Genomic DNA, 20,574 nt, shown 5'->3' on the forward strand with positions numbered 1-20,574 from the left:
ATCCCTAGCTAGCAGGGGTGATGGGGATTGTAGTCCAAAAACAGCTGGGGACCGAAGTTAGGGAAAAACTGACCTAGTTCACCTAGGTCCAGCATCCTGTTCTCACAGTGGTCAACCACCCAAGTTGGTGGTCACCACTGCCTCCTGCAGATGGCGCTGTGGTCTAAACCACTGGGCCTCTTGGGCTTCCCAATCAGAAGGTTGGTTGTCTGAATCCCCATTGCTCTGAGCTCCCATTGCTCTGCCCCAGCTCCTGTCAACCTAGCAGTTCAAAAGCACACCAGTGCAAGTAGATAAATAGGTTGGAAGGTAAAAGGCGTTTCTGTGCACTCTGGCACTTGTCACGCTGTTCTGTTGCACCAGAAGCGGTTTAGTCATGCTGGCCACATGACCCAGAAAGCTGTCTGTGGACAAACACCGGCTCCCTCAGCCTGAATGAGCACCGCAACCCCATAGTCGCCTTTGACTGGACTTAACCGTCCTTGGATCCTTTTCCTTTACCTTATTGCCTCCTGTAAGAGCGAATTCCCATAGCTGAACCATATGCTGTGTGAAGGACTATTTCCTTTTAATGTGAGTGGTTGGGCCAGCAGCAGCAGTCGAGTGCCCTTGCCATTACTTTTCTTGATTCTCTTACATTTGCCTGAGGTGAGGGGTTACGTTTCTGTCATTGTTAAACTAGTTCTCCTTTCTTGTTGACCTGCCTGGATGTGCCCAGCTCCTAGCATTATGCTAGGATTTAAGGTAAGGGCAACTAAGGAGGGGTTGATGTTGCTAGACTTCCTTCAGCTCCAGCCATCGTGACCACAGCAAATTGCTGTAATTTCCTATGTACTAGCAAACTCATCTATGAGTTCATATCCTTATGTAGCCAAAACAGCACTCAAAGAGGGAGGTATACGCTCAACTGAAGTTGCTTATAGAATCAGAGTTGGAAGGGACCGTGCGGGTCATCTTCTCCAACCCCTTTTTGCCCAACATGGGGCTCAAATTCACCACCCTCAGATTAAGAGTCTCATGCTGTTAATTATGAAGATTATTAAGGAAGGTAAAGGTAAAGGGACCCCTGACCGTTAGGTCCAGGTGTGGACGACTTTGGGGTTGCGGCGCTCACCTCGCTTTATTGGCCGAGGGAGCTGGAGTACAGCTTCTGCGTCATGTGGCCAGCTTGACTAAGCCGCTTCTGGTGAACCAGAGCAGCGCACGGAAACGCCGTTTACCTTCCTACCAGAGCGGTACCTATTTATCTACTTGCACTTTGACTGCTAGGTTGGCAGGAGCTGGGACCGAGTAACGGGAGCTCACCCTGTTGCCGGGATTTGAACCGCTGACCTTCTGATGGGCAAGTCCTAGGCTCTGTGGTTTAGCCCACAGCGCCACCCGCGTCCCTATTAAGGAAGACTCCTCAACAATTTTCAAGTGGTCCATGCTGGGGAGGGAAGGAGTTTTGAGAACTGTTGCTACAGACAATTCTGCTTCACCTTGTGAGGAGTACTCACCTGGAACAAAGTGAAGACCATGTAGTACTTGAAGATGATGCAGCCGATGCTTCAGACATCACAGAGCTGGGCCACCTGAGCTCCAGAATGAAGCCCAATTTCCTAATGGTGACAGAGCTCTGTGGCCACAATGTAGGGAAAGTGTTGGGAAGTAGGGACTGTAAGGGAGTATACTGAAAGTGGGTGTGGCTGGCTGCAGATGCACATAGGAGCACATCATACTGCATTTTGTTGCAGGTCTCCCTAGTTTGGTTCTCTGTCCATCACCTCCTTCATAAGCTGTGTAGTGCTAGAAGTCTGAATGGTCCTTTTTTTTTTTTACATACACATGTAAACATCTCAGAGTTAGTTCTTGTCGAGTTCTGAGAGGAAGTCTATGTGCCCCCTTGTATCTGATGGAGACAAACAGCCTTCAAATTGGCTAGGATTCCCCGACTCCAACACCCCAGTCCTTTATTTGAAACAGAGAATGATCCTCTGGAGTCACCCTGAAAGTTATTCCCACTTACTGTTGGTTAAGCTAGAACTACACCGGGGGTGGGGAATCAGAACAGTAGATCTGGAAAGGGCTCCAGGGATCTAGTCCATGGGTAGGCAAACTAAGGCCCAGGGGCCGCATCCGGCCCAATCGCCTTCTAAAGGCAGCCCATGGATGGTCTGGGAATCAGCGTGTTTTTACATGAGTAGAATGTGTCCTTTCATTCAAAATGCATCTCTGGGTTATTTGTGGGGCATAGGAATTCATTCATTTTTTCCCCAAAATATAGTCCGGCTCCCCACAAGGTCTGAGGGACAGTGGACCAGCCCCCTGCTGAAATATGAAAGAAAGAAGAGAAAAATACGCAGGTTTTTTCCACAGGAGCAAACCTTGCACAGGTTGCAGAATTTATTTTTCTTAGTGCAGAATTACAGTTGCTTTGAGCACACTGCATGCACACCCCTATCTGCAGGTTCCTTTCTGGGAAACAAGGAGACCAATAGGGGTTTCCCCAAACTTAGTCTTACCCACTTTGTCACACCAATCCCCTGTGTCACCCCTCCCCTATCTGCAGGTTCCTTTCTGGGGAACAAGGAGACAAATAGGGGTTTCCCCAAACTTAGCCTTACCCACTTTGTCACACCAATCCCCTTTGTCACTCCCTCCCCTTCCTTCCGAATTTCAGGCCTTGGATCTCATACCTGAGGCCAAAAAGCAAACGCAGGCAGGTTTGCTGAAGCTATCCCCCTCTGGCGACATATCTCAATCTCACAACAGCCACCTCCAGTGCTTCCTCCTTCTACAGTCCCACCCTCTCATTTAATGGCTTTGATTACAGTCCACTCACAGCCAACAGGTCCAACTGCCTTAACCACAGAGCAGGCATCTAACGCTCTTGGAAGAACGCAATGGCTTGTCTGAACTTGTTCCTGAAATAAGACAGTCTGGGCGTGGCCCTCTGGCTGTGTCCTCTGCCCTTGGCTTCCTTGCTGTCCCCCTTGAACATGCCAATTCCACATCGCGCTGATGGAGCACAGTTGTTGTTGGCGTTTCCAGTTCCTAGCTGGGCCAGGTCTTCCTCACAAGCCCCCGAGAGCTCCTTTAACTCTCTGGAAGCATCTTCTCGGAGGTACTGCCACGCCTTGCGGCCGTTGTGGTCCCGAAGGCTTGTATTGGCTCCGTAGGCTCCCACCAGCACTTTGATGACCATCTCATGGCCTTGGAGGGCGGCTAGGTGCAGAGGGGTTAGTCTGCCACTGGCTGAGGGCATGTTGACATCAAATGGGTAGCAATTCTGTTCCGCAAAAGAAATCACCTCAATCAAGTCTTCATGGCGGCCATGTTTGGCCAACCAGTGGAGGACAGAGAAGCCCGTCACAAAGTCTCTCCTGGAGAGAAGGCTGGGGTCCTTGGCCAGTAAGTTGAGGATGCTCTCTGCGTCTCCTTGGGCGACAGTCAACATCCACTCGTGCTCCACTGGATCCAGAGCTAAGGACAAGTCATCAGTGTTCCCATCCATGAGAGGTTCCTGATCTGGTTGGGTGTCCAGCACAACGCTCTCCTGATGGGAAGCTGTCACCCACATAGGTTTGGCCTGGCTGCTTTGGAAGAGCTTATCCTTCAGTCCCTTCCTTCTTGTGCTACCATAACCCATTGATAGTCTGGCTGTGTCCACCCCCGTTGCCCAGTTCCCCGAACGCCTGCTTGACCTGTTCATGCTTCTGCTGAAGTTGGACAACAACTGTCCTCGTCGGAGAATTAAGCTGTCAGCCCGGCTGCTGGGCCTGGGAGACTGGCTGCCAACAGCAGTCTGTGGCCGAGCACGGGTGGTGTCTTCCTGCATGCATGGCTTCAAACCTGGAAGCACCTTTTGTCCCTCTTCCAAGCCATCTTCCCTTTGTTTTTCTGCCATGTCGTCTCCTCCAGAGTGCACCGATCCCCAAAAGTCCCTGGGTTTTTCCTGACTCTCCCGTTAAGTCACTGTCAGTTTCTGGAAGAGCCACATGTTCAATGTGTTGCTTTCCTGTGTAGATAAGAAGGAAGCTCCTCCTGAGGTCTCAGTGCTGCAGGGCTTCCTGATTCTGCATGCAAAGGGGAACAGAAACTTTAGTTTTGTTACAAAGGAGGAAGAAAACACTTATTGCGAAACTGACAACTGCAAGCGGCAACCATCTGGCCAGAGAAGGTTAGGGTTCCACTGCAAGTCTACACTGCCATTGTTAAGCAATGGTCTTTAAGGTTGTATGCATACCTGCAGCAAAGAGAGATAGTTTGTTATGGGTACTGAAGGTTGATAAAGGTAAAGGTAAAGGTACCCCTGCCCGTACGGGCCAGTTTTGACAGACTCTAGGGTTGTGCGCTCATCTCATTCTATAGGCCGGGAGCCAGCGCTGTCCGCAGACACTTCCGTGTCACGTGGCCAGCGTGACAAGCTGCATCTGGCGAGCCAGCGCAGCACACGGAACGCCGTTTACCTTCCCGCTGGTAAGCGGTCCCTATTTATCTACTTGCACCCGGGGGTGCTTTCGAACTGCTAGGTTGCCAGGCGCTGGGGCCGAACGATGGGAGCGCACCCCGCCGCAGGGATTCGAACCGCCGTAGGAGACCCCTATTCCTACAATCAGTATAGTTAGCTGGGAAGAGGGATTGACTGTTAAACCACTCTGAGAACTGTAGTTCTGTGAAGGAATTAAGTGAGTCACCTAACAACTTTCAACACGCTTAACAAACTACATTTCCCAGTATTCCTTGGGGGGGGAAGCATGACTATTTAAAGTGCCACTGCTTTAAATGTATAGTGCAGATTTCTATTGCTCCACAGTCGCCTCTACACAATAAGGTTTTTGAAACTCACAACAATGGTTGGCGGCAAGATTGGGTCATTTGAAGAAAAACAACCCAGCAGCACAGGAAGTTCTTCATTCATTAGAACCAACTAAAGTGTGACAGATTAGTGAGCAAAATTGCATGTAGTCCAGACTCCAGAACTCCTCTTTAGGCTGGTCTGTAAGACAAACAGGGAATAGAGGGGAGTTGTGCTGCAAACCCGCAGTTTGTATTAAGATAGAGTGCAGGAGGCACTGGGTGTACTTAATTAAGATTAGGACTTAATTAGATTAGACTATGCTAAGTGCAAGACAAAGTGCAAAATTTATCACAGCCAGTTCTAATTAACAGTGAAATCCAGTGCATGTCTTTTCAGAAGTAAGTCTCACTGAATGACCTTATTCAGAAGACCCTCTGAATAAGTGCGGATAGGAATGCAGCCTTTGTCAAAGTAAAGCTTTCTCTACTTCACATTTTTGAACTTTTCGTTCCATTTTGCTTTTTACTTTATAATATGTTCATGGGTGGGTGTGCATTTGCAGAGCATTCAATACTTGGTAGTGAAAATATCTCATGTACTGTGCATTGTATAGATGAGTGCTTGCTGTTAGACTGTGTCTTTTCAATGGAGCATAAAATAGACTCTGGTGGTTCTGGAGACCACTTTCAAGAAAGAGCCCAAGCATGCTAACAATGAGAACTATTTTTTCCAATAAATGATCAGGGTGTTTAGAGATATAATTCTGAACTGAGTTAGGATGGCTCAGATTTTATTATACCATTCCCTGGTGGGATGTGTGCTTATTCATCATATATAGAGTTATTTGAAATTTGACTGTTTCTGTAAGTCAAACACTGTGAAATATTGTCATACTGGTGAGACACTGTCATTGGCTCAATCTGCACTATACACTGAAAGCATTATCGTACCACTTTTAACGCCCATGGATTTCCCCCAAAGAATGATGGAAAGTGTATATTCATTAAGGGCTAAGGGAGTGCGTAGGAGAGCCTCTATTCCCCCTCACAGAGCTACAATTCCAGAGTAGTTCAATAATCAATTCCTCCTCTCAGGGAACTCTGGGGAATCTAAAACCTGTTTGTCAGAGACATACACAGGTTAAATATTCCAGAGCCAAAAAGAACAACACCCACTTCTTTTCCTCCAGAGATGAATTGAAGTTTCCTTTTGCTTGGTGTTGTTGAGACACATTTTGAGAGGTACACAGGCATACAATGTGAAACAAACATCTTTTTCAAGGGGTTGCCCAACGTTTTGGGCCCTGGGCACATCTGCACACATACCCCCCACACCCTCTCACACATTCTATTGATTTCAGACCTAATTTCAGCAGAAGGAAATGACCTGGCGGCACCAGCATCCTCTGGCAAACACTTTGGCAAATTCTGCTCTGATTGTAAAGTATTTTTTTAAATAGGCTTCTGACACTTCTTTTCCGATTGTCAAAAGTGTTAAATAAGCTCCGAAATGCAAACACAGTTGTCTCTCCTCTGTTCCCTTTCCACCGTAGTTTGGATAAACTGGAATTATTGATCTGTGACTTCTTTCCTCAGCCAACATAGCAACTTTCAAGGTTATTTTACTGTTGGGGGGCATCAGCGAGATTCTGGAACTCAAGTCTCCATGCAAATGCCCTCTGTTTGGGCAGCCCTTATTTTAGCTATCCTAGCAACAGCCCTGTAAAGTAGGCTGCTGTTCTTTTAAAGCAGCTCCTCCTGATCAGTAATAACTCACACAGACATAACTTCATGGTAGCTAAGAAAAGCAGCCCTTATAGCCTCCCACTTGTCTTACTCCTCCAACATAACACCCAAGAGACAGAACCAGATTGCCTGCTTTAATTGTTTCCATATTACAGCTAATTAATGTGGTTAAACCACAGAGCCTAGGGCTTGCCGATCAGAAGGTCGGTGGTTCGAATCCCTGTGACAGGTGAGCTCCCGTTGCTCGGTCCCTGCTCCTGCCAACCTAGCAGTTCAAAAGCACGTCAAAGTGCAAATAGATAAATAGGTACTGCTCCGGCGGAAAGGTAAAAGGCGTTTCCGTGCACTGCTCTGGTTTGCCAGAAGCGGCTTAGTCATGCTGGCCACATGACCCAGAAGCTGAACGCCAGCTCCCTCAGCCAATAAAGTGAGATGAGCGCCGCAACCCCAGAGTTGGCCACGACTGGACCTAATGGTCAGGGGTCCCTTTACCTTTTAAGCTCAAGTATATTGGTTTGCCTATGGCTACTTATGTGTAAATGGCCTAAATTCAGACCTCTCGGCTCTCTCTTGCTGCACTGTGCTAATGCATAGTGGCACACCAACAGTCCAAACACAAGCTATTATGATTCAATGGTGAAATAAATGCTCTCTGCACCTACTCAAGTGCACCATCCTTTGTTCTTATTTCATATGCTCTGGGCATGACCCCAACACACAAATTGAGCTTGAATGTCTTAGGTGTGGATTCAGCAACAAGGTTTCATATAATCCTTGAACTTCCTCACGTCTCCCGCTCCCATTTACAACATTAATAAATTTTGTCAAGCAAATTATCATCTTATTTCCAAATTTTGTGACCGCTTAATTAATTACGATAAAATAATTCTCCTGCAAATTTGTTTCTCTTAATCTCTCTTATCATCAATTCCTGATCTATTTTAGTGATGGCCAATTATTTATAACCAAGCATCCTTCTTAACATTCCATTAAATCACAATATTTTTGTAAATAAAGGTGTGGATTCAGCAACATGCAGGCAGAGCGGTTTGCAATGTTCACCCATGTAATGAACATACAACATAATGCTTTTGATCCCCTCAAGCTGTTCATTTCTACCTAGGAATGTTGTGACTGCAGGATAAAAAGTGGGAGAAAGCCATGCTTTAAACTGAATCTACTGTACTTCTGAAGTAGGAATTACACGTGGATGAATTGATATGTAGTATTTATATTCATAGTAGTTATCATTGTGTTCAAAATGCTTGGCAACCCTTATCAGAGACGAACTTGGGTAATATGACACCATGAGTGAGGACAAAATCCACACACACACACACACACACACGCCACTGCGCACTCAGGGTGCATGAGCCAGCTCGTCTCCACCGTGACCCTCGATTCTGGAAGCGCCCGCAGGATTGTGACCCGGCTGCAGCTTCCCTCCCCCAAGTGCCACCTGCGCCTCGTCCGGGAAAGCGAATCTCTTGTCTGCAGCAGGGACCGGGGGAGGTGAGGGTAGGGGAGGAGGAGGAGGAAGCAAAGACGCCCGCAGCTGCAGCAGCTCCGACCATGAGGATGCCTCCCCCGCAGGTAGATCTCGGGGCACGCACGCACGCACCTCCTGTGCCCTATGCTGGGTACCCGCTTGTATACCCCGAATCGGCGCTGCCCTTATTATGACCCTTGTCAATAGTAGTAGCATTTCCCAAAGACGGGAAACGCGGGCTTTTCCCGAGTTTTTCTGGGGAATCCCAAGGGGCAACTTTCTGAAGTTCATACCCTTACGCGACCGTCCGTAAAATGAACTCTGAGACGCTGCGACGAAAGCCCTGACTTCAGCATAGCGCGAGAATGATCCGGCGTCTTGCATGAAAAACCACCGTCTCATGTTCCACTTAGCCTTCGAACTACCTTCCCTGGGTGCTGACGTTTAGACACCTGTACACTTTCTTTTTGGGGCTTCTGAAAAAGAAACCCCCCCTAGGAAGTCCTAGCTATTCCAGTAAAGGATGAGGAAGCAGTTTGGGAAGGGCGGGGAAGTTCCCAACGCTTTTCATTTTACCTTTTCCAAGCGTACCTGCAGGGTGGCGGGGGACAGCGGCTCGGACCAGGTGCTCCCCAGGCCTTTCCCGGCTTGGAAGCCGCTGGGGCACCTTGCAGAGGCGCAGCCGCCCTCGGGGCTCCTCCTCCCCTTCTGAGACTAGTGTTCCTTCCGCGTCTCAGCGCAGTCTCCAGCCAGCGCCTCTCCGGAGTTCCTTTGTGCAAAGTTTGCCATCGGTGAGTTTCGAAGCGCTGCAGAAAAGCAACAGCGTGACCTTTGCTCTCGACCTATTGGCTGGGATAGATTAAGCCGCCGCATGTGATGCTGACTGCGTTCTTCCGCATGGCGAGAAACTTAAACAGCCAGCGATCTTTTATTCCGGGAGAAGTAAAGGGTGGTGGTCGCCGGACGCAGCTATACATCTCCCCTTTCTGCGGAGTTGCAGAAGTCGGATTTAGGACGGTGCGGATGGTTCTCGCGCACAGGGCGCCGCAAAATTGAACAGACCCATAACTGAGAAGATCCGTTTGGGGGCGCCAAATTTTGACTTTTCGCTGGAAATCAAAGATGACCAAAGCCTGCCCCTATCCAGGGACAGCGGCCTCCAAATGGACTGGCACCTTAAAACCCGTTTAGGGGTTGGTTACCTATCTAGTCTACAGTCCCCGATTCGTTCTATGGTTTCGGAGAGTCTATCTGCACTATGCATTTTTAAAGCAGCGTGGTACCACTTTAAGCAGCCACGGCTTCCGAAAAAGAATCATGGATGCTGCATTTTGCTCAGGGTGCTGAGAGTTGCTGGGAGGCTATTCCCCTCCCAGAGCTGCAAATCCCAAAGTTCCCTGGGAAAGAAGGATTGTGAAACCACTCTGTGAATGAGTGGGTCTCCTAGCAACAGGGGGTCTCCTAGCAACTCTCAGCAGTACACCACGTCCTAAACTTCAGCTCCCATAATTCTTTGGGGGAAGCCTACTTTTATCACACTGTTGTTGTTTAGTCGTTTAGTTGTGTCCGACTCTTTGTGACCCCATGGACCAGAGCACGCCAGGCACTCCTGTCTTCCACTGCCTCCTGCAGCTTGGTCAAACTCATGCTGGTAGCTTCAAGAATACTGTCCAACCATCTCGTCCTCCGTCGTCCCCTTCTCCTTGTGCCCTCCATCCTTCCCAACATCAGGGTCTTTTCCAGGGAGTCTTCTCTTCTCATAAGGTGGCCAAAGTATTGGAGCCTCAGCTTCACAATCTGTCCTTCCAGTGAGCACCCTACTTTATCACACTACTTTAAACTATATAGCGCAGATGGGGGCCAGCGATTCTCAGTAGGGGACTTCCTAGCGCTGCTAATCCCTTCCTGACTAGCTGTTTGACAGTGGCCAAACAAAGAACAATCAGGAGTGTCCTTTGGCAGACATGTCTTTACCTGCTCCACACCTGGCACCACACGTGACACATAGGAAGCTGCTTTATATACCAAATCAGAACATTGGTCCACCAAGCTCAGTATTATCTACACTGACCGGCAGCAGCTGTCAGGGGCTTCAGTCAGGGAACAGTTCCAGGCTTACCTGGAGATGCTGGAGGACTGAACCTTGGGCCAGCTGCATGTGGGACAGGTGCTCTACCACTGAGCCATGGTACTTACCTGATTTTAGGTGTGGGGCTGGTGGGTATATTTGGGAGGGAGACTGCCTTGTGGGCCAAGTTAGGCCCCATGCTGGGCTTAGGTAGGTCTGGTGGGGCAGAGTTTTTGCACCACTGCAAATCAATTCTGCCTGTTGTTAATGCAGGAAACCAGTTCTGCTTGAGGAGGATGTGTAATACATGTAATGGAGATTGCTAAACTAATAACAACAATATACTTAGCATAGAATCATAGAATTGTAGAGTTAGAAGGGACTATGAGGGTCATGTAATCCAACACACTGCAATGAAGGATTTTTTTTGCCCTGTATGGGGTTCATACCCATGATTCTCAGCTTAAGAATCTCATGCTCTGCCAACTGAGCTATCCCAGTAGTTAATATGGTATCAATTCTAATCTGTTACCTCTGAGGATGTGGACAGGTTGCTTGGATGAGTGAAACCAACCACCTGTTTCCTTGATCCTTGCCTATCCTGGCTTATAAAAGCTAGCCAGGAAGGGCTGGGTGATGGGCTTTGCAGGGTGGTGAATGCTTCTCTCTGTGAGGGAGCCTTCCCAGACCTGCAGAAAGAGGCGGTCATCCAAACGCTTCTTAAAAAAACATCTTTAGATGTGGCCAATATGGCCAACTATCGCCCAGTCTCAAATCTTCCATTCTTGGGCAAGGTGATTGAGCGAGTGGTTGCTGAACAACTCCAGGCATGCCTGGAAGAAGCAGACCATTTGGATCCCTTCCAGTCGGGATTCAGGCCTCATCATGGGACTGAAACTGCCTTGGTTGCACTGGTCGATGATCTCTGGCGGGTTAGGGACAAAGGTGAGAGCTGTTTTCTAGTTCTGCTGGATCTCTCAGTGGCTTTTGATACCATCGACCATAACATCCTTCTGGACTGTCTAGAGGGGCCGGGAGCTGGGGGCACTGTTATACAGTGGTTCTGCTCCTTCCTCCTGTGCTGTGTTGGTGGGGGAGGGTTGGGGGGATGAGTTCAGACCCCTGGGCTCTCACTTGTGGGGTGCCTCAGGGTTCTGTCCTCTCCGCCATGCTTTTCAACATCTACATGCAGCTGCTGGGAGAGATCATCAGGGGGTTTGGGCTAGATGTTCATCAGTATGCAGATGATACCCAGCTCTACCTCTCTTTCAAATCAGAACCAGTGAAGGTGGTGAAGGTCCTGTGTGCCTGGAGGCGGTTGGAGGATGGATGACGGTTAATGGATTGAGGTTGAATCCTGACAAGACAGAAGCACAGTCATACCTAAGGTTGAAGTTGCTTCAGGTTGAGTGCTTTTGGGTTGCACTCTACGGTGACCCAGAAGTAACAGAATGCGTTACTTCTGGGTTTTACCGCTCGCGCATGCATGGATGGTCAAAATGACGACAAGCACATGCACAGAAGCGGCGAATCGTGACCTGTGCAGACGCGGGTTGTGTTCGCTTCTGGATGCAAACGGGGCTCCTGAACGGATCCCATTTGTATCCAGAGGTACCACTGTACTGTTTTGGGGGGATAGGAGACAGGCAGGTTTGGAGGACTCCCTGGTCCTGAATGGGGTAACTGTGCCCCTGAAGGACCCGGTGCGCAGCCTGGGAGTCATTTGGACTCACAGCTGTCCATAGAGGCACAGGTCAATTCTGTGTCCAGGGCAGCTGTTTACCAGCTCCACCTAGTACACAGGCTGAGACCCTATCTGCCCATGGACTGTCTCGCCAGAATGGTGCATGCTCTAGTTATCTCCCGCTTGGACTACTGCAATGCACTCTATGTGGGGCTATCTTTGAAGGTGACCCGGAAACTGCAGCTAATCTAGAATGAGGCAGCTAGACCACATAAGATCGGTCTTGAAAGACCTCCATTGGCTCCTAGTACGTTTCCAAGCACAATTCAAAGTGTTAGTGCTGACCTTTAAAGCCCTAAATGGCCTCGGTCCAGTATACCTGAAAGAACGTCTCCACCCCCATCGTTCTGCCCGGACACTGAGGTCCAGCGCTGAGGGCCTTCTGGCGGTTCCCTCGCTGCGAGAAGCCAAGTTACTAGGCAGAGGGCCTTCTCAGAAGTGGCACCCGTCCTGTGGAACGCCCTCCCACCAGATGTCAAAGAGAGAAACAACTACCAGACTTTTAGAAGACATCTGAAGGCATCCCTGTTTAGGAAAGCTTTTTTTTGTTTAACAGACTATTGTATTTTAATATTTTGTTGGAAGCCGCCCAGAGTGGCTGGGGAAACCCTGCCAGATGGGCAGGGTATAAATAATAAATTATTATTATTATTATTATTATTATTATTATTATTATTATTAAGTTTTATAAGACTGCAGCTTTCTGATATCACAAGAATCTTAGATTCTGCAGCAACCAGCCAACACAGCTTTCTCACTGGAAGTAGCAACACTGTGGTCTAGAATATTATTACCGTATTGCTTCTTGCAAATAAGAGACATAAAGAATGTTAAAATCAATGATTTTTAGGCCAGCTTAGGCTGACGAAACAGAATACAAGCATTCAGTTTTCCCTTACACTGCCCGATAGGCAGGTGTGAACTTTAAAAATCTGCTTCTCATTAATTATAGGGAAGATAAAAGCAGTATATTTTCCAATCTGCATCTTCTCCTAAGCATTTCTTAAGATATCCACTAGGGGTAGCGTGTGACCCGTTTATTCCTAAATGAAACTGATGTTGCAATCCTAAACACATCACTTGCAAAGGTAAGTAGTAAGTCTAATTTGACTTAATGGGACTTACTTCCAAGGAAGCATGCATTGCTAAGGAGTTGCTTATTGTGCTGAATCCATTAGCACTTAGCTAATTCCTATTTATTTTATAAGATTTCTTACCTGCCCCTCACCATAAGGTCCCTGGGTAGGTTACAGCAATAGAATGTGCACTTTTTAAAAAATAATAATAATACCACTACCAAGGTAAAACACATGAAACTGCTCCAAATGGGTTGGGGGTCTATATAAGTTCAGCTTATAGAGGTGAGTCCCAGGGGGGAAAGTACCTTAATGGTCCAAGACTAGGATAAAGAGGTGCATCTTGGGTGAAGCTGTTGGGTGAAGGGGCTAGTCACACCTCTGTAGGGAAGGCATTCCACAATTTGGTGGCTGCCACAGAGAAAACCCTCTCCTAGGACACAATTCCCCAACAACTGAGAAGGTCAGTAGGGATGGAAATGGCCTTTCAGATATTTGGGACTTTGGTCATTTTGGGCTTTAAGCAATAATGTGAGCACCTTGAATTGGTCCCAGATACAAATGGGCACAAAAGGATACAAGGGATACAAAGGGATGTGGGTGGTGCTGTGGGTTAAACCACAGAGCCTAGGACTTGCCGATCAGAAGGTCAGTGGTTCAAATCCCCGCGATGGGGTGAGCTCCTGGTGTTCGGTCCCTGCTCCTGCCCACCTAGCAGTTCGAAAGCACGTCAAAGTGCAAGTAGATAAATAGGTACCGCTCCAGCGGGAAGGTAAATGGCGTTTCTGTGCGCTGCTCTGGTTCGCCAGAAGCGGCTTAGTCATGCTGGCCACATGACCCAAAAGCTGTACGTTGGCTCCCTCGGCCAGTAAAGTGAGATGAGCGCCGCAACCCCAGAGTCGGCCACGACTGGACCTAATGGTCAGGGGTCCCTGAAAACTACAGATCATTCCTTAAAGCCAGCTTCTTTTTTTTAAGGGTTTAATTTTTTGTGAAAGGTGGAAAGGGAGTGAGCTTACATGGAGAGTTCCATGAGAATAAGTTTAATGATGATGATGATGGATTAATTTATTTTTTTGTATGCTTCCCATCTGTCTGGGTTGCCCTAGCCACTCTGGGCAGCTTCAACAGAATATAAAAAGAACACAGCAGAACATCACACATTAAAAGCATCCTGATACATGGCTGCCTTTAGATGTATCAGATATAATTGTTCATCTGTTTTAAATCTGATGGAAGGGCACCACTACCAAGAAGGTCCACTGTCTGGTTCCCTGTAACTTCACTTCTTATACTGCCAGAAGGACCACAGTGTCCAGGCTGAACAATGGGAGTGGAGATACTCCTTTAGGTATCAATGACTTGGATGATGGACTCAAGGGCATCCTGATCAAATTTGCAGATGACACCAAACTGGGAGGGGTGGCTAACACCCCAGAGGACAGGATCACACTTCAAAACGACCTTGACAGATTAGAGAACTGGGCCAAAACAAACAAGATGAACTTTAACAGGAAGAAATGTAAAGTATTGCACTTGGGCAAAAAAAAATGAGAGGCACAAATACAAGATGGGTGACACCTGGCTTGAGAGCAGTACATGTGAAAAGGATCTAGGAGTCTTGGTTGACCACAAACTTGACATGAGCCAACAGTGTGATGCGGCAGCTAAAAAAGCCAATGCAATTCTGGGCTGCATCAATAGGAGTATAGCATCTAGATCAAGGGAAGTAATAGTGCCACTGTATTCTGCTCTGGTCAGACCTCACCTGGAGTACTGTGTCCAGGTCTGGGCACCACAGTTCAAGGACACTGACAAACTGGAACGTGTCCAGAGGAGGGCAACCAAAAGGGTCAAAGGCCTGGAAACGATGCCTTATGAGGAACGGCTAAGGGAGCTGGGCATGTTTAGCCTGGAGAAGAGGAGGTTAAGGGGTGATATGATAGCCATGTTCAAATATATAAAAGGATGTCACATGGAGGAGGGAGAAAGGTTGTTTTCTGCTGCTCCAGAGAAGCGGACATGGAGCAATGGATCCAAACTACAAGAAGATTCTACCTAAACATTAGGAAGAACTTCCTGACAGTAAGAGCTGTTCGACAGTGGAATTTGCTGCCAAGGAGTGTGGTGGAGTCTCCTTCTTTGGAGGTCTTTAAACAGTGGCTTGACAACCATATGTCAGAAGTGCTCTGTTGGTGTTTCCTGCTTGGCAGGGGGTTGGACTCGATGGCCCTTGTGGTCTCTTCCAACTCTATGATTCTAGGTATAAAGCACTGAAGCCGTTTAGGGCTTTAAAGGTCAACACCATTGTGCTGTTGTTTGTGGATTCCAGTATGAATGTCCTTCACATATGGTGCCTGTGGTATGCACAGTGCAGTCCTGTGTCCACAGTTAATAGGTGGAGAATGTTACTCGCAGAGCACCTAGTTGAGGCTGATCCAGTTCTGATCTCTTCCTATGCTCCACTTTAAGACTGTGAACAAATGAAGATTTGTGGCTACCTCAAGCCAGCTTTCCTCTATCTTCCCTTACCTCTGCTCTCACTTTGCTTAACATCCTGCCTCATGAAGGGTTCTGGAGAACTGAAGGTTGCTCACTGTTTTGAGATATTTCACGCCAGTGTCCAGTCTGGTCCTGTTCTCAGAGAAGCCAACCAGAATGCCTGTGGGAAGCTTGCATGCAGGACATGTGTGCAAAAATACAACACAATTTCACAACAACTACAAACTGGCAAGTCCCTGGTTTGAATGTCACCTCCTTCCAAACTCGCCAGGTGGACTTTGGCAAACTACTCTCTTGGTGCCTTTGCAACACAGAGGATAGTATACTGATTTACTTTGTAAGGGCTGGAATGTGGAATGCATTGAATGCTTGAAAGAGCCCATATAAATGTTCAGTATCATAACATGTGCATGACTAAAGAGAAAAACAAATTGTAAACAGGGGAAACACGTGGCCACAAAATGCAACAAATACAGTATGTGGCTTTTTTATGTAAAGCTTAAGATAAGCTGTTAATGAAGGGTCACTTGGCTTATCTTTAAGCTTTACAAAGAAATTGTCACAGATTGTACTTCTTGTATTTCATGGCTATGGGGCCCTGCTGTTCGCAACATTTTCTATCTCAACAGAGCAAACGCATCTGCAGCTGCCAACTGAGACTTACATTTCATGCATCTGTTGAAATGGACTCAACATTCTGTAATAAAACCTGTTAGGCTTTTAGCTGCCACAAGACTCTTTGATGTTGATGCTGCTTCCAGTTTCCTTTGGCTGTGTACAGGGGTATAGCGGGGGGTGGGGGGAGATGCCCACCCCAAATAAAAATACATACTTAACAAAAAGTAGAAATTGGAGCTTGTGGGGTTGTTGGGCTCACATAAGGCATGAGATTCCTGCATTTCAGGGCATTGTATTTGATGACCCTTGTGGTTTCTTCCAACTCTTTTGATTCTGTGATTTATCCTGTCTGCCTAGGTAGAGGACAAAGAGAGGTGTGCGAGTAAATTAGCATTTCTTGCTCCACTCACTTTTGCTTCTGGCCCTGCCCATACTGGCATGTGGCCCCTGAGAGAGGTTCCCTAGGAAGGAATGTGGCCCTCTGAGAGAAAAGGGTTGCCCAGCCCTGATCCAGTCCAAGCAGGAGAGAAGGAAGCTGGCTTGGCTCAAGGGGATTGCAGGGCCAGCTTAGTAAGCAACGGTGCAGTTAGAGCCTTCGAGGTAATGCTAGGCTTAAGTTAGGTACATAGCTGTCAACGTTTCCCTTTTCTTGCGAGGAATCCTATTCGGAATAATTCCCTTAAAACAAGTGAAACGTTGACAGCTATGGTTAGGTAGTTTTAGCGCATGCTAAGGTGCCATGCTTCACTTATTTCCAGGTGAGGTCAGCACTTGGAGGCCTCTCCTGCTAATTCTGTTGCGTGGGGGCCCTGAAGTCCTGGCCTGAGGGCACCACTAGTAGTAAGTCTGGAGCGCCCTCCTCCTCCTCCTCCGCTCTAGTTCGCGGTCTCCGTCCCTCCTTCCCTCCCCTTTCTTTGGCTTCCTTCCTCCCCGGTCTCATTCAGAGCCACCCAGGCAAGCGCACAGTCACATCATAGCCGCGCGGACCCTAGCCTTGCGCGCGTCTCGGACTGCACCATTTCGCCCGGGGGAGGCGGTGGGGGGAGGAATGCTGTGGAGCCGCCTGTGGAGACTCCTCGAAGCGCGCGGGAGGAGCTGACTGCTTCAGAAGGGAAGGATCCCGCCAGCGCCCTTCTTCTCTGCGCCCTAGCCGGCTTTCTCGCTCCAAACGAGTGGCAGAGGATTCGGTCGTGTCCACGCCCCATTTCTCTCTCCCCCCCCATGCCGCAGTAGCCGGGTCCTTCCTCCACCCGCTCAGTCAGTGTAACAGTGTCTCCTGGACTGAGGTAGAGTTTGCAGCGGGCTCGGCTTCCGAGGAGGCGAGGCGAAGGGGCCATGGCGGCCACCGAGATAGCGCGCCAGGTGGTGAGTGCGCGGCGACTGGCGTGGAGGGCGCACCGCGCTTGGGACTGGGGTGGGCCTCCCTGAGCATGGCTGACCGGCCGGCCGGCTAGCTGGCTAGCTTGCCTTCCCTGCGAAGCTGCCGCTAGAACTCCAGCTCTCGGGGACGGGCAAGGTTTGCGCGCGCTTCTTTGGCCAGGGAAGCCGCGGCTAGGTGATGATGCCGACTAAACGGGCCAGAGAGGAAAGAGGCAGCTTGGCTAATGAATGAATGCTGGGTGGATACCCGGATGGCCACTTCAGGAAAGCGGGCACGAGCTGCATATACACTCCCCAGTCCGAGATATTCCCATGGTTCCGAATTAAGAACTGGGCGTTAACACAGTGGGAGAGGTGCTGGGGGATTCCGAAACCGTATTTTCTTAAATGATCAGAGATGTGAATTCTTAAATCTCGGTCTTATTTTTTACAAACCGCTGTTACTGTCGGCGCAGAGGGATGTGGAGCGGGCTGGTGGTATAAGAGAAGCCGCTGGGGTGATGCTCTTGGCGGTGACTTTCCCGTTATAGGTTCGGGTGATGGCGAATGCGGGGAGGCTATGGACTGCTGCTGCTGCTTTTTGTCTTTTTTTGCAGGCTGGATTTTATACGCGTGTGTGCGGGGGCGGGTGGGAAGACAGGAGGACAAGAGGATGTTACTGGCTAAAGGTGATGGGTTTGGGTTTTTTTTTTTGAGGGAGAGCCTTTGTATTAAACAAAAGAGGGTTGCCTTGATTGTGTGTGATCTGACTGGCCGTGACGGGCCGGATTTATTGGGTAGCGTGTTGCATAGGACGAAGGAAGCAGTGCTTTGCAGATGACTGTCTTAAAGGCTTGGCCTGATGAAACGGGGAGATGTGGGTTGAATGATGCGGTGGGTGTGACCTCTTCTTGCATTAGCGTGGGATAGTTGGGGGCAGATTTTAACTAGCTTTGGGTTGCTCAGTTGTGGAGCCCTCTTCATTTCTGGGCTACGCTAAACTGGAGCTGTGGTGCATGTGTGCATTTTGCAGACGAGGGATTATTTATATTTATTTCTTTTGCAGGCTGTGGGGTTGCAACTGCCAGGGGTCACAGCAGGCACCTCCATAAATAAAGTGCTTTGGATTTGATTGTAAATTGTTTCATCTTCAAGCAGCTTAATTTTCATTGTGATCATTTTCCATAAAGTGTTCATTTCTCTTTCTGGCTCCATTTAGATTCCTATATATTGGCTTTTTTTTGGGGGGGGTGCATCACTCACATCACAATGCCTGGCATCTCCCAACATGACAAGGAATTCTTTATTTTTTTTAATTGGAAGGGTGGGAGATTTTTGTCTCCGCACAAGTTCTATAATGTCCAGAGCTCACCTGTCCTTTTGTCTCTGCTGTGATGAAAGGGAGCACAGAGGCACTCCTGAGGCAGGAGATGGAGCCCTTTGCAAACCAAATTAATTGAACATCTTTTGGCTTGTAGATTTGTTTGCAATTCCCTGTTCATTTTAACTAGGGAAAGGACCACAGGAGCTCCTGGGATTTCTAACCTGCCAGGATGTTAGAAGAAGGAGCATGCAGTGTAGTACAGCAATTGGGGATGGGGATTCTCTGTCCCTCCAGATATTGGACTACATCTCCCATCATCCCTCACCATTGGCCATCTTGGCTGGGGATTGTTGGAGTTGGAGTCCAGCAATAGCTGGATGGCTAGAGGTTCCACACCCCATTTTAAATGCATCATCTTTGTGTGTTAAAAGAATGTGTTGTACTGCATGATGTTCTAGGGCTGGAATGAATCCAGTTTCTCCAGTTTCAAATATTTAAAGAGAAGGGAACATAACTCAGTTAGTGAACATTTGCTTTGTATGCAGAAGATCCCAGATCTTAATCTCTGGCATCTCTAGTTAAAACAAATAATGGGGAGCAAGTGAATGGAAGACCCCTAGTTGAGGTTCTAGAGGACTGCTGCCAGTCAGAGCAAGCAGTTTGGGGCTAGATGGACAACTAGCTTGTATTAGACAGCTCCTTATAGCCCTACATTTCATAAATCTGACCTTCAGAGTGCAATATTTCAGTTTGTTCAGTTGGGTGGTATCCACAATTCGTTCCAAGTGTATATCACAGAGTGACATATATTTGGCATGGTGAGAGTAGGGTCCAGATCCCTGCTCAGATCCATGAAGCTCACTGTGAGGCCTTCGCAGGTCACTTGTAATCTATTTCCCCTCAAAAGAGCTCTGAAGACAAAATGTGATGACCTCATTTATGCTGCCCTAATAAACATCTTGACTGAGGTTTGGAATGCCAGTGTGATAAAAAGTTAAAAATAAATGTGCTACACTACGCTTTGCCAACCTGGTGGCTCCCATTTGTTTTGGGCTACAGCTGGCAGTCAGCGCCAGCCAACCTGGTGAACATCACAGGAGGCTGCTGGATCAGGCCAATGGCCCATCTGTCTAGTCCAGCATACTGTCCTCATAGTGGATTCTTTAACAACAACAGTGACATTTCTGCCCTACCTTTCCTCCCAAAGAGCTCAAAGTAGTGGCATGGACGGTTCTCCTGTCCCTCTGTTTTACCTTCTCAATAACCCTGTGAGGTAGGTTAGGCTGAGAGATGGTGATTGGCCCAAGGTCACCAAGTGAGCTTTATGACTGAGTGGGGATTTGAACTCTGGTCTCCCAAGTTCTAGCCCAATACTCCAGCCACTATACCACATTGGCACAGATGCATGTGGGAAGCCCAAAAATAGGACCTGGATGTACAAGATCACTCTCGTTCCAACGGTTTCTAGCAACTGAAAGGCAGCACTAGGCAACCAGTGAGCTGCATGTTGAGTCCTCCGTGGTAGACTAATAGGAATCAGAATGGTAGAGCTGGAAGGGACCGTGACAATTATCTAGTCCTACCCCCTGCAAAGCAAGAATCTCAACTAGAGCATCTGTGGCAGATGGACACCCAACCTCTGTTTAGAAACCTCTGAGGAAAAGAACCCACTACTTTCTAAGGTTGGCCCTGGTTATTCCACTTGTATCTTATTTTATTTATTTGTTAAAATTTTGTCCTACCTTTCCACCAAATGCTCCCCAAGGCAATAATAAAAATGCAAAATAAAATAATAAGGAGCAATAAGATTCCAAGTGAAAACAGCATAAGAATAAGGCAGGTAAAACAGCAATAAAGTTAAGAAAA

General features: G+C 48.0%; 2 protein-coding genes and 1 long non-coding RNA gene across 4 annotated transcripts in view; 1 reads left to right on the forward strand and 2 right to left on the reverse strand.

The window, feature by feature from the left end:
• The window catches only part of LOC309362195, a 67,283-nt gene that overhangs the window by 21,233 nt on the left and 25,476 nt on the right, over positions 1-20,574 (reverse strand). The gene's annotated exons all lie outside the window — the stretch shown is intronic.
• On the reverse strand, positions 2,353-9,389 carry SOWAHD (sosondowah ankyrin repeat domain family member D). Of its 2 annotated transcripts, none has more exons than XM_081897663.1 (2): positions 8,609-9,389; positions 2,353-4,058 (listed from the first exon to the last, which is right to left on the reverse strand). In XM_081897663.1, exon 2 carries the CDS (start codon positions 3,887-3,889, stop codon positions 2,864-2,866), a length of 1,026 nt encoding a protein of 341 aa, XP_081753789.1. In that variant the 5' UTR covers positions 3,890-4,058; positions 8,609-9,389; the 3' UTR covers positions 2,353-2,863. The 2 variants fall into 2 exon arrangements, with proteins under 2 accessions (XP_081753789.1, XP_081753788.1); XM_081897662.1 differs by having other exon boundaries at positions 8,594-9,389.
• The window catches only part of SEPTIN6 (septin 6), a 49,556-nt gene continuing 45,989 nt past the window's right edge, over positions 17,008-20,574 (forward strand). Inside the window, exon 1 of the mRNA XM_081897650.1 lies at positions 17,008-17,390. Coding sequence (XP_081753776.1) covers positions 17,361-17,390 — 30 coding nt within the window. The 5' untranslated portion in view covers positions 17,008-17,360. The remainder of the gene's footprint in view (positions 17,391-20,574) is intronic.

The sequence above is a fragment of the Podarcis melisellensis genome, assembly GCF_964234715.1.
Source record: "Podarcis melisellensis genome assembly, chromosome: Z".
Lineage (NCBI taxonomy): Eukaryota > Metazoa > Chordata > Lepidosauria > Squamata > Lacertidae > Podarcis > Podarcis melisellensis.

Bases quoted from the DNA above. Each gene is read 5' to 3' on its own strand.
- SOWAHD (XM_081897663.1), bottom strand. From the start codon at position 3,889: ATGGCAGAAAAACAAAGGGAAGATGGCTTGGAAGAGGGACAAAAGGTG.